Here is a 22,444-nt window from a genome sequence, read left to right as displayed (position 1 = left end):
GATTTAGCTTAATTCCCTCATTTTATTTTATTTTATTTCACTTTATTATATTAAATATTTATTTATTTTTGAGAGACAAAGACAGAGCATCATCAGGAGAGGGGCAAAGAGAGAGGGAGACACAAAATCCCAAGCAGACTTCAGGCTCTGAGCTGTCAGCAAAGAGCCAGATGCAGGGCTCAAACCCATGAACCACGAGATCATGACCTGAGCCATAGTCGGATATTTAACTGACTAAGCCACCCAAGTGCCCCTCGACTCCCTCACTTTACAGGAGAGGATAAAACAGCCCAGGGGGTTCAGAAAGCTGTCCAGCATCAGCTGGCCGGTTGGTGACTGAAGGAACAAGAGATTCATTTCAAATACCCCAGTTAATTCATCAAAATATCATGCAGACAAAACAATATGCACATTAACATACAAGGAAGAAGCATTTAAATCCTCATCAAGTAATAACAGATAAAATGATCCCTGAGGGATATTGCACTTGGAGCGAATGGAAGACGTGGGAATGTTGGATATACTCTGTTTTCTGCCGCTGGGATCATCTCGTTAACTCAGTCTCCCTCCCTTCCTTCAGCCTGTCCTCTGCAGGCTGTGTCCGGTGACCCTCCTGGTCACAGACCACCCTGAGAACATGACCGTCACGGCACTTCCTTCCGAGAAAGCGTGCTGTCTGCCCCCCGACACTACAGGTTCCTTCAAGTCAGGATTTCCACATTATCATATTTTCCAGTGCTTCGCACGGTGGCTTATCTTACGTGCTCTGTGAAGATGTCCCGAACAGATAGAATTGCATTTAGGGAAACTATGCAGTCAATTAATTATTGAGCACTTACTATGAGTAACACGTTTTGAAAAGCGCTGGATTATTCCTCTGTGTCTAGAAGAGTGTGTGAATTTTACGCAACTATGAAACTTCTACTGTTCTGACTTTATGACTTTATGTTTTTGAACAAGGAATAATTTATGACCTCTATATGGTAAACACGTTTCAAAGGTATCCATGTTACCTGGCCACGCTGCCAATTGAAATCTCTTTGACAGAGGACATTTTCTCTGGGTTTATATGATTTTTACAGGAGTATGTCTTAAAAGTGTATTTGACAGTTAGTCTAACGTGTCCAAAATGTATCAGAGATAAGGCTTCTAGTAAAAATAAGCTCCTTAGATAGCTCTCCGTATTATTATGTTTTTCCTAAGGCCTGATTGAAGGATCTTTGAAAAGGACTGGTATCTAAGCAGAGATTTTTAAATAAAACTGTCATGTTCAATTTGATGTTTTATGATTGTGACGTATGAAAAGTACTGTAAAGCTACAGGGCTATCATTATTTTACTGAAATGCTAGGTAAATAGTCTCTTCTCCCGTGTATCTTCCTAGTTGGAGGGATGCATTTTGAGAAGAGAAATGTTATTTTGATAGATGAGAACCTACATGAAAGATAAATATGAAAAGACTGAGGAGAAACAAGATTATCAAGTCCTGTGGTGTCTAGATGGCCTCAGAGACCGCCGTGGACCTGGGGTCTCATTTTTAGTGTCTTTTTAAGCACGTTTCGTATTGTCTTTAATTTTCCTCCGTAGGAATAGTTAAATCAGCATCCCAGAGGATTCCTTTCTCCCTTCTAGGTCATTCTTTGTGTTGCTGCTCTCTCAGTCATTGGAACGCTTCACTCTCTAGTTACTCTGTTGCCTTTCTTATTGTCTCCCACGAAATCCCTTCTCTTCATTTCTTTTTTTTTTAAGTAATTTATTTATTTTGAGACAGAGAGAGAGAGCATGCACAAACAAGAGAGGGGCAGGGGGAGAGGGGGAGAAAGAGAGAATCCCGAGCAGCTCCGCGTTACCAGTGCAGAACTTGACTTGGGGCTCTGAACCTACGTACCACAGAGCATGACCTGAACAGAAACCAAGAGTTTCCTTTTCAATGACAACCCTCCCCTCCTTCCTTCTGCCCAGACACCCTCCCCTCCCCCATGCAGAATGCTGCCCTTGGTCCTAAAGGACAAGTAGTTTCCCAGAGCCTTAGTTGCATCTTCTGTAAAATGGAAATGACAGGAGTAGCCACCACAAAGCATTGGTGTGAGTGTTAAGTGAGAGAAGGCTTGACATTCAAAGTTGTTTAATGTGTATCAACTGTCATTTGAAGCAAAGACTGCTCAGGGATCACCCCGCCTCAGGCTTTTCATCATCAAACTCCTCCTCACCCCTCTGCCAGAGTGAACCATTCTTTTATTTTTTTTAAGTTTATTTATTTTGAGAGAGGTAGGGGGCACAGAAAGAGGGAGAGGGAACATCTCAAGGAGGCTCCGTGTTGTCCACGCAGAGCCTAATGCCAGGCTCAATCCCAGGAGCGGTGAGATCATGACCTGAGCCAAAATCAGGAGTTCGACACCTAACCAACGGAGTCACCCAGGCGACCCCAGAGTTAACGATTCTATTATACTTTATTTTGTTATTTTATTTTATTTTTATTTTTTTAATGTTTATTTTTGAAAGAGAGAGAGAGTGGGAGAGAGAGCATGGGAGGGGCAGAGAGAAGGAGACAAAGAATCCAAAGCAAACTCCAGGCTCTGAGCTGTCAGCAGAGAGCCCCAAAACAGAGCTCCAGCTCACAGACCGTGAGGTCATGACCTGAGCCGAAGTCGGACTCTCAACCGACTGAGCCACACACATGCCCACAGAGTTAACCAATGTGACCACCGATATTTAATAGCTGTTCATATTAATTTTCTTTCAAAGGCAAAAACATCTCTGTGAAACATTAGGCACGTGTGGGTCACATTTTAATATTCCTTGACCCAGATAAAGGCCTATTACCGGCCCATAATTTTTACATTGAGAAGCGTCTCTTCTCTCCTCATCTTTGTAGACCCTATGAAGTCCTCAATCCTGTGGTGGAAACCAAGTTTTGAAGTCCCCCCTTTTTTTTGTAGTTCTGGTGTTTCGTATGGAGATCCAAGAAAATACGGCTATATATTTTTTAATTTTTTTTTCTTTCTCACATAAAATTTACTCCTAAAGATATTTTCATATCAGTACCTAGACACCTTTCTTATTCCACTGTGTGGAAGTGTCATAGTTGAAAAGTTTCCTTATCAACGGGTGTTGGTATTGCTTCCAGTGTTTTGCTGCTATCAGCAACACTGCAGCTAGAACTTACTTATGCCTGTAACATTATTAGGAATGCAGGTACACATTTTAGAATATGGGAATGATAGGTCATACGTATGGAATTTGAAGCCAAGGCATTATGAAGAGCAGATGAGTTTGATCTGCTCAAACTTTTCTTCCTTGAACACTGAGTATTACATTGATGGGAAAAGGTTATCTATCAGGTTTTCTGGATGTCAGGGCATCTGCAAAAGCACAAAGAAAAAAAATTAGAAGGCACAGCGTAGTGACTCTAGTTAAGAATACTGCATTGTACACTTGAAATCTGCTAAGCTGGTAGATCTTATGTGTTTTCACAGCAACAACAAAATATTGTTAGAAAATGATCTCTGTGAGGTGATGGGGATTTAATTATCTGGATGATGGCGATCATTTCACATTTATATGTATATATCAAAACATCAAGTTAAGTACCTTCAAGTATAAAATTCTTATTTGTTAGTGATACCTTAGGAAAGCTTTCTTTTCTTTTCTTTTCTTTTTTTTTTAAAGAAGAGTGTGGGCAAGTAGTTGTGAGTCCCTAGAAGGCTTGGTTTGAATACAAGGAAGTGGGGACCATTGGAGAGGCTGGGGTAGGGGTTGTGGGAAAGGCTTTGTGTGCGAGCCTGTGCGGGTAGAACTTACCAGTATGCAAACAGAATCCTTCAAATGTGTCATGAAATTGAGAATGTTAGTTAAGAGACAAAGAGAGAGAGAGAGACTCCTAAGTAGGCTCTGTGCCATCAGGGTAGAGCCTGACGTGGGATTGGAACTCACAAACCATGAGATCGTGACCTGAGTTGAAATTAAGATCAGATGTTTAACCCAGTGTGCCACGCAAGTACCCCAAGAAATTATTAGTATGATTATTTTGGTAACAATATACAGAATGGCTTAGAGAGAAGCAGAGCTAGGAAGCCAGTTTAGCCAAAAATAGCAATAATTCAGCATTGGGCCCAACTTTCATTAAGTTACTTAACTTTTCTGCCTGAGCATCCCATTCTGTAAGGAGGGACCATCATATTGCCTACCTCAATGGGTTTCGGTGTGGTTTAGATTCTGTTAGTATTTATAAGTCCCTCAGAATAGTGGGGAACATAATAAGAACTTAAGGTGCTATTTATTACTAGTGAAAGTCAAGATTGCTGCTGCTCGCTGATTGAAATGATGCCCAGAATGTTGACCCAAAAGTAAAACACAGAATAAACCATAAAACTAACATCATACTAAAACAGAGCACCCAAATCAAATTCCATGGCGCAACACAGAAAGTCAATACATTTTTGAAACCACGGCCAAAATTAAATTGGGGAAGAGGATAGAAATAACAAGGTGAAGTGAATAAGAAAAACTGTACTTTTTGCAATAAAATTAACTTTCTGAGTAGAAACTCTTGCTGAAGACCATGCATTTCAAGGGAACTTACGTGGTTTGAAAGCAGACACCCTTTAAACTAGTTCTTTCCTGCTTTGGAGTTTCCTTGGAGCTTTAAGTCTTTTCCTGCTAAGAGATAAGAAGCTTCTGTCTGAGGTGAGAAGCTTCTTATTCAGCTACTGAACAGGGATTAGGGACTCGGGCTTCAAGGTGCCCAGACGAGCAAATACTGCTTAGTTTAGATCTTGGCATTTTCTTTCATTCCTGATTTTTATTACTGCACACAATTTGGGTGCTTAAAAAGAAAGGATACATTTTGTTTCAAAGGGTGTTTGGGACCTGTTTGGGGGCAATCATTTATTTATAAGTAAGCACATGGGTGAGCGATCTCTTGGTGTGTTTAATCGGCAGCAAGCCCAGTTTTGGCCTTAGGATTCTGTGGTTTTGGAAGGAGGAAAGTAAAATTGCAAGCTCTCTCATTTCACTATGTTCTGTTTAGGTAGACAGGAGACTATCTATTGAGTTTTCAGACACGCAGCGTTGTAACTGCTTTGAAATGTTCATTGTGTCAGAATAAATGGGTGATTCTCCTCTGCTGCCTGGTTTCCAGTTCTTGAGAAACAAGGCTTTCTTGGAGATATTTGGAATATGTGTCTCTCTGACTTACGTGAACAGAAAACAATGGGAAGGGGTGTTTGAGTGAAGACTGAGGAAGAGGCAGTTCCCATACATGTTTTCAAAGAAACAACAGAAACGGACAAATGTATAGCAACTCTCTTTTAGCCCATTTCTTTGTTTTTAGCATCCTTCCCTCCATCTACCTTAAGGCTTTCATCCCCAGAGAAATTCAGCCTGTCTTCTTATCCTGGTGTACGTTCTCCCATTTTTAAAATCAATCCATTGATACCTTGCTTGTTTAAGACTCAAGGACATGATGCAAGAGGAAGTAATGTAGTCATTACAAATACAGGCTCTGAAGCTGGATTATCAGGGATTTGTTCTGGATCTCAGGGTCTTTCTGCTTTTTAACATTTCTGTGCCTCATCACGTGTAATGCAATGTAATGGTAGAGCCAAAAAGTGTTGTTTTATGTATGAAATGAGTTAATACATTTTAAATATTTAGACCAATGTGAGGTCTAGAGTAAGTGCTGACCTTGGAAATTGTAAAAGATTGCAGGTGTCCCCCTTATCCGTGAAGGGTACGTTCCAAGACCCCCAGTGGAGGCTGACACCACAGATAGTGCCTAACTCTATTTATACTCAGTTTTTTCCTTTATGTAAACACCTGTGATAAAGTTTAATTTATAAAGGGGTGCAGTAAGAGATTAACAACAACATTAATAAAACACAACTGTTATAACAAAGCACTGTAGTAAAAGGTATGTGAATGTGGTCTTTCTCAAAATACTTGATAGTAATAGACTCCCCCTTGGTCTCATGATGCTGTGAGATGACAAAACTCCTGCATGTTGAGCTGAAGTCAGGTGCATGACTAGGCACTGGGACGTAGCCTCGGCCACTGTTGACCTCCTGATGAGATGGATTAAGGGGATCCCGCGCATCCCAACTGTGGTCCGATAGCTCAAATCACAGAAAGCAAAATCATGGATAAGGGGAACCATTTAAGGTATTGATTTATTAATCCAACAATTTTTAAGTAACCAGTTTGCTCTGAGTGAGTTTAGGGACGGGTGAGGAATGCAGGGACATATAAGGCATGGCCCCTCTCTGTAGGAGATTATAATCTATCTACTAAGGGAGATTAATTTTCTTTTTCTTTTTAAAAATTATTTTTAATCTTTTTTATTTATTTTTGAGAGACAGAGACAGTGTGAGCAGGGGAAGGTCAGAGAGAGAGGGAGACACAGAATCTGAAGCAGGCTCCAGACTCTAAGCTGTCAGCACAGAGCCTGATGTGGGGCTCAAACCCATGAACTGTGAGATCATGACCTGAGCCGAAGCTGGATGCTTAACCAACTGAGCCACCCAGGCGCCCCAGGTGATTAATTTTCAAAGGACAGCAAAGAATAAATGATAAAGGAAAATAGGGTAAAGGGGACATCCCTTTTCACTGGTTTGATCTTGGAAAGCTCCATGAGGAAGGTAGCACAAGATGGTATTCGTAAAGTAGCTGGATTCTCAAGAGTGAGACTCGAAAAATAAGAGGATTTGAGATAAAGAATATGATTCAAAGAAGAACTGAAACAGATCTCTTCAAGGGATAATGAGTAAACCAGTGCGGTTTGAGGGAGGATTTGCTGGAAGAACTGGCAGCTGTTTTCATTGGACTTTGCAATTAGCTCATGAAGGTTCTTGAATATCAAGCTTCAGAATTCAAGATTTCTTTCATAAGCAGTGGGCACTGGTGAAGCATTGGAAGATTTGTTTGTTGTTTGTTTCTTGGTCCAGAGAGATAATACGGCCAGAGCTGTGCTTTAGGACACTTACCATGCAGTAGTTGAGGAGTTGTAGGGAATAAAACAATGTGAAGGCAGGGATTACATAGGACACTAATAGAATAGTGCTTATTATAGTGAGATTCCATTACTTTTTTGTAGAAAAGATGAAAAGTAAGGGAGAAATGTTATACATGAATGATTCAATGTATTTGTCAACTAAATGGATATGTGTATGGAGTGGGATGGAAAGAATTTCCAAGGTTGCTAAGGGAAAAGGGGGAGGTACTCTAAGGAATTTACTAATCCATTACAAAGGAAAAGAGTAACATATTAAAATAGGGACCAAAAAAATGAGAGAGTGAAAAATTCAAACATGTCCGTAACCACACAAATTATGTATGTATTTCTTTTAATAAGCATAAGTCACAAACATAGAGGAAATAATTGACAAATTTCACTATGGCAAAAACTCCTGTGTGAAAAATGGAACTATAAAAAAGTGAAAAGCCAAGCTACAAAATGTGTTTCCAATACATTTACCTAATAAAGAATTTTAAATTAAATATATTTTTAAATTCCTGAAAATAAGCAAGCAATAATGAAAAAATATAGCATATCAATGTGGATGAAGTTTTTTCATATAATTGGAGTGAAAAATAGGTTTTGTGATGTGTTATACATGTTTTATATTATCGATGCAAAATTCAAAATTTGAAAATTAACAGCTATTGCTAATGCAGGCATAAAAATGTATTAAGTATGTTAAAGACTTGGATTAGAAGGATGCACCTTAACCTTTTTTTAAAGTTTATTTTGAGAGAGAGACAGAGACAGAGATAGAGACAGAGTAGGGTAGGAGTAGAGAGAGAGGGAGAGAGGGAATCCGAAACAGGCTCCATACTGTCAGCTCAGAGCCTGACATGGAGCTTGAACCCATGAACCACAAGATCATGACCTGAGTCAAAATCAAGAGTCGGATGCTTAACTGACTCAGCCACACAGGTACTCCCGGATGCACATTAACTTTAAGGTAAGATATTTTAAAGAACAGTAGATTATTAGGAGCATTGAATATTTTATTTTAAGTTGATAGCTTTCATTTAAGACATTTCATAAGGTTTGTAGACTTAAGCCAACTTGATAAACCGTTTCGAAAGAAGTAGTGAAAACCTGTTTGCGGATTTAATATTTTAAAGAACAGGGAACTTTATAGTTTTAAAGGGAAAAGCATTAAATGTTGAGTAGCAGGTGAGAAATCAACATTGGATGAGTCTGCAAATTTGTATCAAGAAGCTGACGTAAGATAATATTTCACGAGGAGGATATAGTTAATAGTGAAGAATTATTCTAAGCGGTAGATTGGAAAGCATCCGTTTTACAGGAAGCCTGCACTTTATAACTCTGTCAAGAGCAGTTTCCTTAATGCCAATGTTTATATGTCATGTCAGACTCCGTACACCTACAACTAAACTCATTCCTCAGGTTTTTTGACAATTGCATAAATGCTATCATCCTTTTGGTTATGAAGGTATGAAAACTTAGATGTAGCTTTAATCCGTCTCTCCCTTCGCTTGGATGGAGCTGATTGTGAAGCTGTAAACTTCCCCTGTAATGTTTTCCATCTCAGGCTCATCTTCTTTGTCTCCGTTGACTTCAAGGTCGGCTGAGTTCTAATCTCTTTCTGTGGTGTGAATGTGCTAATTTACCCGAGGACATTTCTGTATTGTCATAGCCTTTGTTAACCTTGCTGCTGGTCTGGTATTCTTTCAATATTATTTCCATAGCATCCGTCTCTTAATAAATCAATCATCGACTCCCATTTTCTGCTGCAGCAAACAAAAACTGCCTCTGATTTTTAAGGTCCTCTACCAGGTTTAATTGTAGTCTTTTCTCTTTCCTAGGTGTGTTTCCCCCCCTCAATTCGGGTCATTTTCACAATATCACAGGGACATCTCTCTAATGGGTTTTACCCATAGATTTGGGGATGGTTTAGATAAAGGAAGGGAAAGAATCAGTAGCAACACCAAGATTTGAAGCTTGTGTGACCAAAAACATGCATAAGAAATGGAAGAAATAAGAAACTCAGGAGAAGTAAAACGAAGAAGAAACATTTTGAGCTTTGATTTGGACATTTGACTTTTACTTACTGGTCAAAATATCAGTTTGAACCTGTGATCCCAGAACTTGTCTGTGATCCTGAACCTCTTGGCATGATTGAATGCTGTACTAACTGGAGTCATAAAATGAAAACAAACCGGATTTGTTCATGGAATGCTGTTTTTACTGATGACTGAATCCCATCTGTATAACTGTTGAAAGTAAAAAACCATGAATTTCAAAATCACACATTGATACAGAGCCAAAGAATATTATGCATTTAGAGAGACTAAAACTCGGAGGACGTGGTTCTTTCCTGGCGATCTTGAGCGAAGGGAGAGGACTTTTGTCCCCTGTCTTGCCAGTGTTGGGCTGCCTGATGGCGGGAAGCTGAAAGAGTATCCTTGTGACAGTCCGTCCAGCGCTGTGACCGTGATCACTTCCAAAGACCGCCACCTGCTTGGGGGGCTGCTCGGCAGGTCTGCTGCACCCCTAGCTTTCATTCTCATGACAATGATGACAATTTCACACTCTCAACCTGACACTTGCCACGGCAGCGAAGCATTTCATGTCTGGCTGTGACGCCAAGCCGTGTGTGTGTTCTCACACGGTATTTCACTGATGGCCGTGTAGACAGACGCAGTCAAGAGAACTGTGTGTTCAGGCGAAGAACAAAAACAGTCTACACAGATCTGCTGTCACCTGTCTAGCCATTGGAATAGGAATAGGAATTCCTGTGCAAAACAGGAACTTTATTTCAAGGCTAGAAATGTTGTTGTTCTTGTTAATTAATTAACACTACAATGTCCACAAAACCTAAAATCCTCAAATATGTTTGGAACGAGTGAATGGGAGTGATTCTGGTGTTAGTGTGTATGTAACAGCAATTAAATAGATGTCAGCATTGAAAGATACCAAAGTTCCCATCAATATTGAAATGATAGTCAAAGCTGAACTTATCAGTGCCTTAAACTTAGTCCTCTGTATTAACCACTTGTCGCACACAAAAAAGTGTGCCTCTCACGACTACTGTAGGTATTCTGTAAGACGACCAGGACCCTGGACTATACACTTGTAGTTGGTCATCACATCTGTCTGCCGTGTCTGTTCCCGGGTGGGCTTGGCTTATTTGTCCTTGCTGATTTGTTGATCTGATCACAGTTATAAATAAATAATTGAATCCTGTACCCCAGCTCATCATCTTACTTTCAGAAGGGAATACGAATTAAAGCCACTCCCAGATATAGGTCGCTTGCTTCTGTAGGCTTTAAAATCCCTAGACATGCAGTTTCTGTGACCCGTTTCAGTCCACTGGACCCTCAGGTTGGACAATTCCTACAGTCAGAAATTCTTCAGAGCTTCTAACCAAATCCTGTCTGTCTTGGCCGGTTAGCTCAGTTGGTTAGAGCGTGGTGCTAATAACCAAATCCTGTTTGAAGTGAAGAGTCATTATGTCAACATGATGGAAAAGGTCCGTTACATCCAACTTTTGGTTGATGTAATTGTGAATGAATACAAGTGTTAAGTATGACTATGAACTAACGCCGAGAAATCGCCATTTACTTCACAGTGAGTCTTACATGGAGAAAGGATGTCCTTTGTGGAAAATCACCTTGAAAAGAGAAGACACTAAAGAAAAGAGATTGCTATGAGGTGAAAGGGTTTCCGTCAGATAGAAAGGAATTGAGAGGGTATTTAATCCTGGCAAGCTGGCTGGCTGCCTAATGCAGTGAAAAACAGAGGCCGGGGAACATCTGGGGATCCTGGGGATCTGTGGCATCCTGGAAACAATATGGAATTTTCTAGAAGGAAAATCTGAAGAGTACCCAGGAGCCTATTTCGTGAGACAGCTGGCATGTTTGGGAGATAACTCTGAAAGAGAAGATGAGATCAGTCAGTCCCTCAGAGAGTGAAAGAGCGTCCTGAGATCTAATGGGACAGGCAAGACTGTCATCAGCCAGGGGACAGAACGTAGGAGGAAAGTGCCTCTCCCTGCGAGCACTGAGTCCCATTGCTAACCAGCCAAGTGGTCCCTGCGTCTTCAGATGCCCTTGAAGAGCCAGACGGAGGAGACTGTGGGCTCCCCTCCCACATCTGCTGATGAAGGGCATTTATTTACTTTGTGTCTTGGGATGGAATTGAAAATAAGGTACCTAGTTTCATTTCTGTGGTTCTTTCATGTACTTGAAGAATCCATATCTTTCATTTATAAGCAAAAATAAAATCTACTCCTTTTTAATTAATTAATTAATTAATTTCCTCAGAGAAGTGATTCCTTGGTCTCAAGCTGCCATTTTTGCAGCTCATCTCTGGAATTTCTCCAGCATACTTATTATATAAGACACTACTTCTAGGGCCCAAAGCAGAACATAGTACACTCTTGAAATCCTGTTTGATGAAGGGTAGCAAAGAAGTGATCTCTTCATGCCTCTGCTTATTTATGCTCCTAGTACGAAGGTTGTTTTCAGTGCGCTGACTCATGCTGGATTTGACTTTACATTAACACAGAATGATAATTCAGAGCCTCCGCACTGGAGCCCTTTTTATTATTTGACTCTGATGACAAAGCAAAACATTTTGGAAAACTGCATTAAACAAGAAAATAAAACAAAACAGAGAAGCTCTGCATCCATTAGCATTTATTAAATTATTCTTTTACTGCTTTAAGGAGTCAACTAGACCTCTCATCGAAGTATAAATCGTCCAAATAGCTATGAGGCATTTATCTCATTTTCCTCAGTGCACTATATGTTTTCATCACCTTACTGTCAGATTTCCATTAGACTTTTGAAGTACAAAAAAGAACTTCTTGAGACAGACATCCATTGAGGAACTTTGTACTGTTGACCTGGAAAATGAAACAGCCAGTTATTTTTACCAGAAAAATGGGTTTATTCGGGAATAGCAGAGGAATTGGAATTTGAGAGTGAACTCCAGGCAAGTCTAGAGAACTAAGAAGAGGAATGACTGGATCATAGAGGAAAAGGGGATGTTATTAAAAAAAAAAAAAAAGTCTATTGGAATAAATTGAGAGTTCAGAATATGTGTAATGGCTCTTCATTGGCTGGCTGGTGACAGTCCCTCCCTGGCTGGGCTGTTTCCAGGCAAGGAGAAAATCTCCCTTGCGTCAGCTGTGGGAGGAAAGTGTAGCCTTGTTCTGGTTGGGAATGCCAGAGCCTTTTATTTTTGTGGAGACCTTGGCGGGTGGCTGAGGGGCGGATGTGCGCGAGCGCCCCCTCTGGTCTCCCACTTCATTTTAAAAGTGGTTCTTCCGGGCGCCTGGGTGGCTCAGTCGGTTAAGTGTCCAGCATCGGCTCAGGTCCTGATCTCACAGTTCGTGGGTTCAAGCCCCATGTCTGCTCTGTGCTGACAGCTCAGAGCCTGGAGCTGCTTCAGATTCTGTACCTCCCTCTCTCTCTGACCCTCCCCTGCTCGCGCTGTCTCTCAAAAATAAATAAAAAACATTAAAAAATTAAAAAAATAAAACTGTTTTTTAATTCATTTTATTCTTTTATTTTATTTTACGACAGACACAGATTTACATGTCCCTGTCCGCTTGAAAAGTAAAACAGCCTGTTATTTTTTACTGCAAATGGGTGTCTTTGGGACAAGCAGAGGGTTTGCAATTCAGAGGAAGCAAGCAATAGCCAAAACCACGGGCAAGTCCAATCGCAAAGGAGAGAGATATTATTTTATAAGGAAAACGGACGCCGCTGGGAGGGGGGCAAAAGTCCATTGAAGGAAAGCGAGGGGTCAGGGTGATAACAGCGTCTCTTGGGATCAGTTGTCAGACAAGAAAGGATATATACCTTCTTCGTGTTGGAGTGTTAAATAAAGCAGTATTGGATTTGCGAGTCCATCTGTTCCCGTAGAGCGGTGGTGAGGGAGTGCTCCCCCTTCTGGCCTCCTGACTCCATTTTAAATGAGATTTTTGTGTATTAAGTTCGGCACCGCAAAATACCAGACCAAACGTCTTCAAAATTGTTGAGACCATGGAAAGCAAAAAAACAAAAAAACAAAACAAAACAAAAAAAGACTGAGAAACTATCAAAGATCAGAGGGGTCTAGAGAGACAGGACGACTGAATGCAATGTGATGTCCTGTTTGGATCCTTAAACAGAATAAGATATTGGTGGAAACACTGGTGATTTTTCAATAGACTCTGTAGTTTAGGTAATATTACTTACCAGTGTTATTTTCTTAGTTTTGAGAAACATACCATCGGGGTACCTGAATGGCTCAGTAGGTTAAGCGTCCTACCTCAGCTCAGGTCATGATCTCACAGTTCATGGGTTCAAGCCCCACATTGGGCTCTGTGCTGGCAAGTCAGAGCCTGGACCCTGCTTTGGAATCTGTGTCTCCCTCTCTCTCTGCTCCTCCCCCATTCATACTCTGTCTCTTTCTGTCTCTCAAAAATAAATTTTAAAAGTTTAAAAAATTTAAAAAAGAAATATACCAGGGTTACTTAGGATGTGAGTATTAGGAGTAGCTAGGTAAAGTCTTTTTAGGAATCCTCTGCACCCATTTTCTCAACAATAAATCTAAATTATCTCAAAAAAAGAAAATAATAATTGAAGGGCCTCTGCGTGGTAACCAGTCTATTAAATCGAGTCTTTCACAATAATTTTTGACTTTGTGGGGCTGCATCTCTTAATGTAATAGTGAACAGATAAGACACAACTGACATACCTGCTCTTTGTTCTTGATTACCCATCACCAGATTTATTCTGTGGCAGTACGGAGTGCCGAAATGGAAACACTTATGCTTTTCAGCTCATATTTACCTCATTTTGACATTTTAATGGCAAATAGCTGTAGTCATACAAGATGGGTGTTGCAGTCGGTGAGTGTGTTTGTGTATTTCCATGAGTATTACAAGGCTCCGTCTGGCATCATCATGACTCGGCACCTATGAGCAGTAAAGCGCACAGGGCCCCGGGAAAAGCATTGGTCCATAGGAAAGAACAGAAACCATACTACCAGAGATCTTGTCTCAGTTCCTTGCAAAAAGAGTCTTCCTACCTCACGAGGTTCTAAGTCCATTAATAAATAGAAGTTAATATTGAAAAACTATATACATCCCATTTTGCAAATTCTCTTTTTATTGATCTGCTCTAATCCCTCAAATTTCTACCCAGATTCATGTAACTTTTTTTTCACTTCTACAATATCACTGTTCCTACAAACACTTCCCCAACGACCACCCACCAGCATTTCTGCTAATACAAACAAAATCTGAAAGTCTCTTTCTTGGTCAGCAGAGGCTGCCGTGACAAAATACCATAGGCTGAGTGACTTAAACAACAGACCTTTATTTCCCCATGCTTCTGGAGATTCGAAGTCCAAAATCAAGGTGCCAGCGTGGTCAGGTTCTTAGGAGAGCGCTCCTCCTATCTTGCAGAAGACCACCAGATGGCACATGACTTCCTGTGGGGGCACGCGGGAGAGAGAAAGCCAGCCCAGTGGGGTTTCTTCTTATAAGAGCACTTATCCTCTCCCAAGGGGCCCACCGTCATGACCTCATCTAAACCTGCTTACATCCCAGAGGGTCCTGTCTCCAAATACCGTCACCTTGGGGGTGTGAAATCCAACATGAGAGGCTAGGAGAGACCTAACGGTTTAATTCATGACAGTGTTCACACCCCAAGAGTTTCAGATAAGAGCACGTGGACAATGCTTCAAACGCATATGCTAGATATGTTCTGTAGACTGTCTTCGTCAATCCTCAAATAGCAACTTCATGAGGTCTCTTGATCTTAATTTATAGATGAGGAAGTTGGTCTTCAAGAAGTGAAAATAACTTCTTGAAGACAAGGCATTTAAAAAATAGCAGCGTGTGCTCTGAAAATCCAGATGTTCGGGCTAAAAATGATATTTGTGGGCATTACAGTAGTCGAATATCCTCAATCCCAATACAAATGTGTGGGATTTATACTAATGACGGAGGGAAATGATTCATCCGGGGCAAAAATTAGTTCACGCCGTATTGTGGAAGGAGTAATTTTCGGAAGAGAGTAAATGGATGCATTTTTTTCTGTCATTCAGCTGTGTATTAATAAATGTAAATAGCCATATTGGTTAATAATGTTCAAACCATTGTGAAATTAACAGGAACTCACTTGCATTCAACAGAGTATTTAGTTTGTTAATATTATATATGACATAATAACCGTAATTATTGGAATTATTTGAGACCTTTAAAAGTATGTTGGTACAAGCAATGTTTTCTATAATACATGTAAATAGCCATAATGGTTACGGATGTGCTGACCAAAGTCTGCTGCTAAGGGCATTTTATCTGTTAGTTCATGGCTCCTCTTAGCCCTACAGAGGCATGAGCTTTGTATATTTCGTTTCTATTCACGTCACCATAATCATGTGATCTAGGCATTATTTTCCACCAGCTAAGAAAGGATACAGGCCCAGAGGGTTCGGTGACTCGCCCAGAAGTTACATGGCTCTCAGAAGGGACTGAGCAAGAATTCCAAGTCCAGTCTTCATGGTCCGCATTCTGAGTTTCAGAGATCATTAATATATTTATTTAAAAAAAAATTCATATGGTGCTCTGATTGTTCTGACTGCAGCATATTTGGACCTAAATATCCTGAATCTGAAGAGTGTTAGAATTATGTGGCCTTGGTAAAAGAAAGTGTCCCTACATGTGACTGTGTCCTGTGTGGCACATTGCACTCACTTTGTAAGTCGCAGGAGGGGACCTTGTTAAGAACTACTGTGCGGCAAGACGTGGGCTCACCGTGTTGACTCTTCCCTCTGTCCTACGAGGTGCCTTCTCTATGAGACACTGAACGGTTAGTCTAAGGTTGCACAGTTAGCAAATGGCAGAGCCATGATGTGAGCCCATCTTTTGGATTCCGGCATGTTGGGTGAGGTCATTGCGAGGATGCTCTCACCAGTTGCCCTGAGGGGGCTGGACTGGGGCACCTTCCCCTGTCCTTGAAAGAAACCTTCCACACTCCGTACCCATAGGCAGAACCATTACGAGCACAATCTCGAGCGAGCGATGTGTTATTGGGATCACCTGGACTGAGTATGTGACTAAACCCTGCTTAAGTTTCTCTGTGAACTTTTTAAGATTCAGCCACCTTGTGGCCATCAGGGACCAGCCTTGGATTGTGAGTTCCCTTGCTGAGTGAACCTGCCACCTACCAAACTGGGGTGGCCTGCCTCTTCCTAGGGTCTCTCCTTGCCCAGATTTCACCCAGGGAACTCCCAAATTTGCAAACTAACATAGAATTATATTTATTTTCCACTATGCCATACTGCCTTTTCTTGTATGTTCATGTTTTCTAAATGTATTACCTTAAATTTATGTAAATTATAAAGACCTTTTTAAAGTTAAAAAAATCTATAATGCTAAATAAATACATGTAAAATTGAGTTGAAGCTAAAGAAACCACATGCTGATATTATAATGTAATCAATACTCACAATTTTTTTAGTATTTTACTATGAGGGTAGAAATCAGTATGGGGCCACCAAATAAATAGGTAACTAGAACACGATGTGCTAACCCCAAGTGCGTGGGAAGGATACCAGGAGACCCAAGGGGGTGATGTAACATCTTCTTTCCAAGTATGTGGTTGGAATCATATGACACAGGAGGTGTATCTCGGTCAGGTTGAGAAGGAGAGACACGTGCATGTGTGCCACCGCTCAGAGTTGTCCTTCAGATGCGTTTTAAAGCTACTAGGAAGAAGCTAAAAAGGTAGCAAGAGTCAAGCGGAAGTGTGTGCCCTGTTACTCTGTACTTAGGAGAGGTCTTCCACGTGATTGGTCAAAGAGTGCCTGGTAACGTGGGAAACATGGTCTTCTAGTTAGTAATGAATATGCACGCTCCAAAAAAATTTGTATTATCTGGCCAGTATTAGTTCAGAAGGAAGGGGAGGGGAGGGGAAAGAAAAGAAAAAAGCAAAGCAAAGAAAAAAGCATAGTATAGCAACTTTGCAGTTTGAATAAAGAAATAGAAGAGAAATACAGTGATCTGAGTCTCTGATGTTTCCTTCTGTGCATTTCTTTATGGCTACAGAGAAAGTATACTTGAGTGAAACTGTGCTAAATGTTAAAATTTCAAGTTGTGGCCGGTGGCGTCCGGGCGGCTCCGTCAGTTAAGTTAAGACTTTGGCTCAGGTCATGATCTCCCTGTCTGTGGGTTCGAGCCCTGCGTAGGGCTCTGTGCTGACAGCCCAGAGCCTGGAGCTGCTTCAGATTCGGTGTCTCCCTCTCCCTCTGCCGCTCCCCTGCTTGTGCGTGCTCTCTCTCTCTCTCACTCGCTCGCTCTCTCTCTCTCTCTCTCTCTCAAAAATAAACTTAAAAAAATTAAAAATAAAATTGTGGCTAATTTGCATTTCTAGAACTCTCCAATTACTGAAAGGAGGCTCATTTTATTACTTTGCTTTAAACAGACGGAGCGGGGGGGAAGGTGACAGAGTGGGCCTCAGGTGACAAGCTAACGTATGATATTAATTAGTCCCTTGAAATGGGCAAATCCGAGGAATGATGGTTTGTGGGTGTGTAATTACTAGTCCTGCTCTTTTCCCAAAGCTGAAGAGATGTGTGTTCTGACGGAGGTGTGTTCAAATCCTGACACCGTCACTGTCCTTATCCTAAAATGAAGAAAACCTACCTCATGTAGTAGAAATGAGGATTAAATGTGTATATAAATTTTTAGATGCATTGCACATAATAAGCATTTAAAGAATTTAATTACTGTCAAGTACAAAAGAGTAAGACAGATGCTTTCATTATAAAAACACCTATCTTCCTGCTTTCTAAATTAATATATAAGCATTTGGGCTTTTAAAACAAATTAATCCTGTAAGATAAGCATTTTAAAATGTGCTGATTTTTGAAAGATAGAAAATAGGGCATTATGAAAGTGCTTGATCTCATGAATCGTGACTCATGGAAAACAAAATTGTGTGTCACTGGCATGCCGAGATAAATATTTTATATGGTATTGACACCAGATGCTTTCATTAGATTAAAGATGATTGAGGCCAACACATTGAAAACCTCATAAGATTTTTCACAAAATCATTTTTATGTTAAATGCTGTGTTTTTAAAAGTTTGCTGTAATATTAATGAATAACCTGGTTAAGACTCAAAAAATGTTCTCTCTGTAAGTACATTTAACAGAAATTATTTCCAGTGTATCAATTGAATAGGTAGATTCCTGACATTACAAGACTTCTGCGGAAAGGTAGATAATACGATTCCTTCATTTGCTTTCAGATTTTCAGACGATGCTGGTTGGTTTTCAAGAAAGCTTCTAGTAAAGGACCCAGAAGGCTAGAAAAATTTCCAGATGAAAAGGCAGCCTATTTCAGAAACTTTCATAAGGTAAGTCACCGTGTTTGGAGTCACTGGGGAATAACTGGACCCTTGGCAACACCTCGTGGAGACATTTCTTTTGATAGATGGAATCCGCAGAGGCGGAATGCATGACCGCAATAAAATGCCCCTGTTCTGATCAAATGCAAAAGTTATTTTTCTTCTTTATTTTAATCATCTGCTGTAAATGCCAGTGGTACCTCTGCAAAATGAAAGACTCATTTTTATTGCTACTTTGCAAGATGAGATGACTCATAATTCAACCACATCATTTCCCAAGGTGCTGAGTAGGCATTTTCCCTCTGTTCAGGTTAATTGTGCATTTGGTACTTTGATTTACACTGTGGGCAATGTTTAGGAGATAAAACTTTCGAGGCTAGCGTTGGCAGCGCTGACAACTCTGCTAATGTGCATAGTATTTGCTGTTTATTGCCTTAACAAGAAAGCATTATCAGATATACTGACGTGTAGATGTAGCCGCATGTTCTATGAGTGAAATATCCATTTACCAAAAATTAAAAGTCTGTAGGAAACAACCCTAGAATGATACTAAATATGCTACCTAACGTTGTGTTTGATGAGACCATGAGAACACAGTTAAGTATTTGATACTTACATGGTCAGTGTTCATGGTCAGAACCCAGACCTGTGAAGCATTATTGTCTATTGACAGATGCTTCAAGAAGCCCAGTAAAAAAAAATCTAATATTTTATGGTTGGTAATACAGAATTGTTACCCCTAATAACGTAATGATTTTGTAGAATTTATTTTATGTGATATATAGTCTAATTCCTCCTCTTATTAAAAATGGGTGCTTGCCAGGGGTTGGGAGCAGGGCAGGATAAATAGAAATAGCAGGGAAGATTTTTAGGACAGTGAAACTATCCTTTCTGATACCATCGTGGTGGATTTGTCCAAGCTTCTAGAACGTACAGCCCTGAGAGTGAATCCTACCATCAAGTGGGGACTTGGGGTGACCACGTTGCGTCAGAGTCAGTTCATCACTTGTAACAAGTGTAGTGCTCTGGTGTGGGATCTTGATAAAGGGGGAGGCAGGTATATGGGGAAATCTCCTGCACCTTCTGTTCAGCATTACTGTGAACTTAAAACTTCCTTAAAAACTAGAGTCCCTTAAAAATGGATTATTCTACACTCATGTACCAATCAACTCTATTACACAAATAACTAGCTATAGTTTATATTGTGTTTGAAACACTATATCAGAGAGCTTCACATTGGAATTTCTTGAACTCCCTGTGAGGTGTTCTGAATATTAATATAGATTTACTGTCAGAGAATCCAAGTTCAGGTTCCCGCCCAGCCACTTACTAGCTCATGGGAGCTTGGTTTTCTCCTGAGTACATGTTCTATGACATGTCTCTTTGGAAGACTGTTTGAGATGGAGTCTCAAAGAACAGCCAGCACAGTGTACATATTCTAACTATATGAAAAATTATTTGAAGGCTAAAGTTATACTGGTATTTTGTATTAGGATTATGATCTTGGCAATATTTTTAAGCCTGACTTAATGAAAAACTGCAGGGTTGTGAAATGTGAGTCTGTGACATTTCGTTTTTGAGTAAAATTTTGAAAGGCTGAACAGACTGTCCACTCCAGATTCCTGGTCAGAACCCCCCTGCTGGACAAGGCCGGACGTTCTTCTGCCAATGAACCCAGTCTGTGCACTCAAGACTCAGGCAGAATGCGGATGTGAGGGCGATCTGGCTGCGACATGCGTCCCCCGGTGATCGCCAGGGTTGACCCGGCTGCTCTGGCTGGCCAGGCGGGTGTCCCCTCCCCCCTTCGCGGCTCCATGTGCGTCCCTCCCCTTCCCCCCTCACCGCTCCATATCCGTCCCTCCCATCCCTCCCGAAGCCGCGAGGTGGTGGAAGGGGACGACCATCCCTGATAGAGGAGGACCGTTCTTCGGTCAAGGTTATACAAGTAGCTGCACTCCCCTGCTAGAACCTCCAAACGAGCTCTCAAGACTCAGGCAGAATCTTTGAGAAGGAAAAAGATCACCCTGGAAAATCAATTGTTGAGAAGGATCAAGAATCTTAATCACGTGTGTGTGTGTGTGTGTGTGTGTGTGTGTGTGTGTGTGTGTGAGAGAGAGAGAGAGAGAGAGAGAGAGAGAGAGAGAACATTCAGATCTACTCTCAACTTTCAAGTGGATAGTATGGATAGTATGGTATCCTTAACTATACTCCCCATGCTGCACGTTAGATTTCCAGAACTTCTTCATCTTACCCTCTGACCTGTTGTGAGAGACGCTAACTGACCTTATTTTGGTCATCATTTCACAGGTACACATGTCTCAAAAGATCTAATTAATTAGCATATATAATTAACTGGCACGTCACATTGTATACCTTAAACTTACACAATATGACATGGCAGTTATGTCTCAATAATACAGCTGGAACCAGAGCGTCGTAACCACATGACCCAGTGGATAAGATTGTGGGCTCCAGCGTCTAGCTTACGGATTCAGCAGGTGTGCGAAATTGCACGAAGTGTTTAACCTCCACGTACTTAATTTTTCTCCTCTGTCAGGTTAAGATTATAATAATGACCAATTATAACCCAAAAAACGGTTATTGTAAAGAAAAACGTGGTACTATAGGCATATAATAAGATTAAGTATAATAAGATATAACTAACAAATTGAATTTTATAGCTAGGTATACAACGACTTACTTGGCATATAGTCATTTTAGTAAATATCAGCCATTTTTTAACGTTTATTTTTGAGAGAGAGAGAGAGAGAGAGTGTGAGTGGAGGAGGGTAGAGAGAGGGCAGAAGGCAGCAGAGAGCCTGATTTGGGGCTCGAACTCCTAAGCTGAAGCTGGACCCTTAACCGCCTGAGCCACCTGGGCGCTCTGACGTTCACTGGTTCAGTCTAGGCCGGATGTGATGATGCCTAGGGCAATGGTGTCAGCACCGGAGCTGCAGAGGGAAGGACGCACTTTGGATGTGATGCGTGAACAGTGATGGGCTGTGCTTTGGGATGAGCTGTTGGGAATTCTGTGGGGATTCCTAAGCTGGGGTTTGAACAGCCGACAAGCAGATGGTGTGATTCCTGAAGCCAGGGAAGACTAGGAGAGTGGACTCCGAGTCCAAATCCCAAGCCTTGTTGATCGGATATAGGAGAGATGGGAGAGGAGCAAGAGTTGCGTCTTGTCCAGCCTGGGCGACAGGTGAGGGGCCATGTGTTACCGAGATGGGGACCCTGTGCGGAGGGGCGGCTTTCACCGGTGAGGAGAAGGCATTCTTGGCATGTTAGATTAGGTGTCTTTACGGTACCTCCAGATCGATATTTCCATTAAACAGATAGAGCTGCAGGCAGATGATAGTGAAAACGCCCAGTTTTCCACCATCACAGGATGGTGACGTTAAGGTGGGTTCACACTAATGCCTGTCTCTGAAAGCTTGATCCGTGCAAAATAAAACTCTTTCCTCTAAGAGACGTGGACTTGGGACCAGCCTTGTGGTGACAACCAGGGTACTTTACAGGGATTTCAAAGCTGACTTCATCAAGAGTTACAGATCAAAAAACAGCTAACATTTGACTGAAGAAAAAAAACCCAGCTAATTAAAAAAATGATAGAAAATTATGTGCCACTTAAATGAGGAAATGCTAGTAAAACAAATGTTAAAATACTAAAGAGTATTATTTATAGTCATTTGTAGTAATTATCAAGACTGTTTAATTGGAACTTTCAACTGAAAGTTTTTTTTCCCCATAATATTTTATTGTCAAATTGTTTTCCATACAACACCCAGTGCTGTTCCCCTCAAGTGCCCTCCACCATCACCACCACCTCTTTTCCCCCCTCCCCCTTCCCCTTCAACCCTCAGTTTATTCTCAGCATTCAATAGTCTCTCAAGTTTTGCATCCCTGTCTCTCCCCAACTCTCTCTCCCTCCTCCGCTCCCCCTGGTTCTCCATTAGGTCTCTCTTGTTTTCCTGCTAGACCTATGAGTGCAAACATATGGTTTCTGTCCTTCTCTGCCTGGCTTACTTCACTCAGCATGACACCCTCAAGGTCCATCCACTTTCC

The 22,444-nt window shown here is 41.0% G+C and overlaps 1 protein-coding gene across 1 annotated transcript in view; it reads left to right on the top strand.

Annotated features, from left to right (window-relative positions):
- DOK6 (docking protein 6) overlaps positions 1-22,444 on the top strand; it is a 349,658-nt gene that overhangs the window by 88,563 nt on the left and 238,651 nt on the right. The window contains exon 2 of the mRNA XM_029922515.1: positions 18,281-18,388. Coding sequence (XP_029778375.1) covers positions 18,281-18,388 — 108 coding nt within the window. The remainder of the gene's footprint in view (positions 1-18,280; positions 18,389-22,444) is intronic.

The sequence above is a fragment of the Suricata suricatta genome, chromosome 14 (genome assembly GCF_006229205.1).
Source record: "Suricata suricatta isolate VVHF042 chromosome 14, meerkat_22Aug2017_6uvM2_HiC, whole genome shotgun sequence".
Taxonomy (NCBI): Eukaryota; Metazoa; Chordata; class Mammalia; order Carnivora; family Herpestidae; genus Suricata; species Suricata suricatta.
Note: the sequence above shows the minus strand (reverse complement) of the source record. Positions and strands in the feature narration are given on the sequence as shown.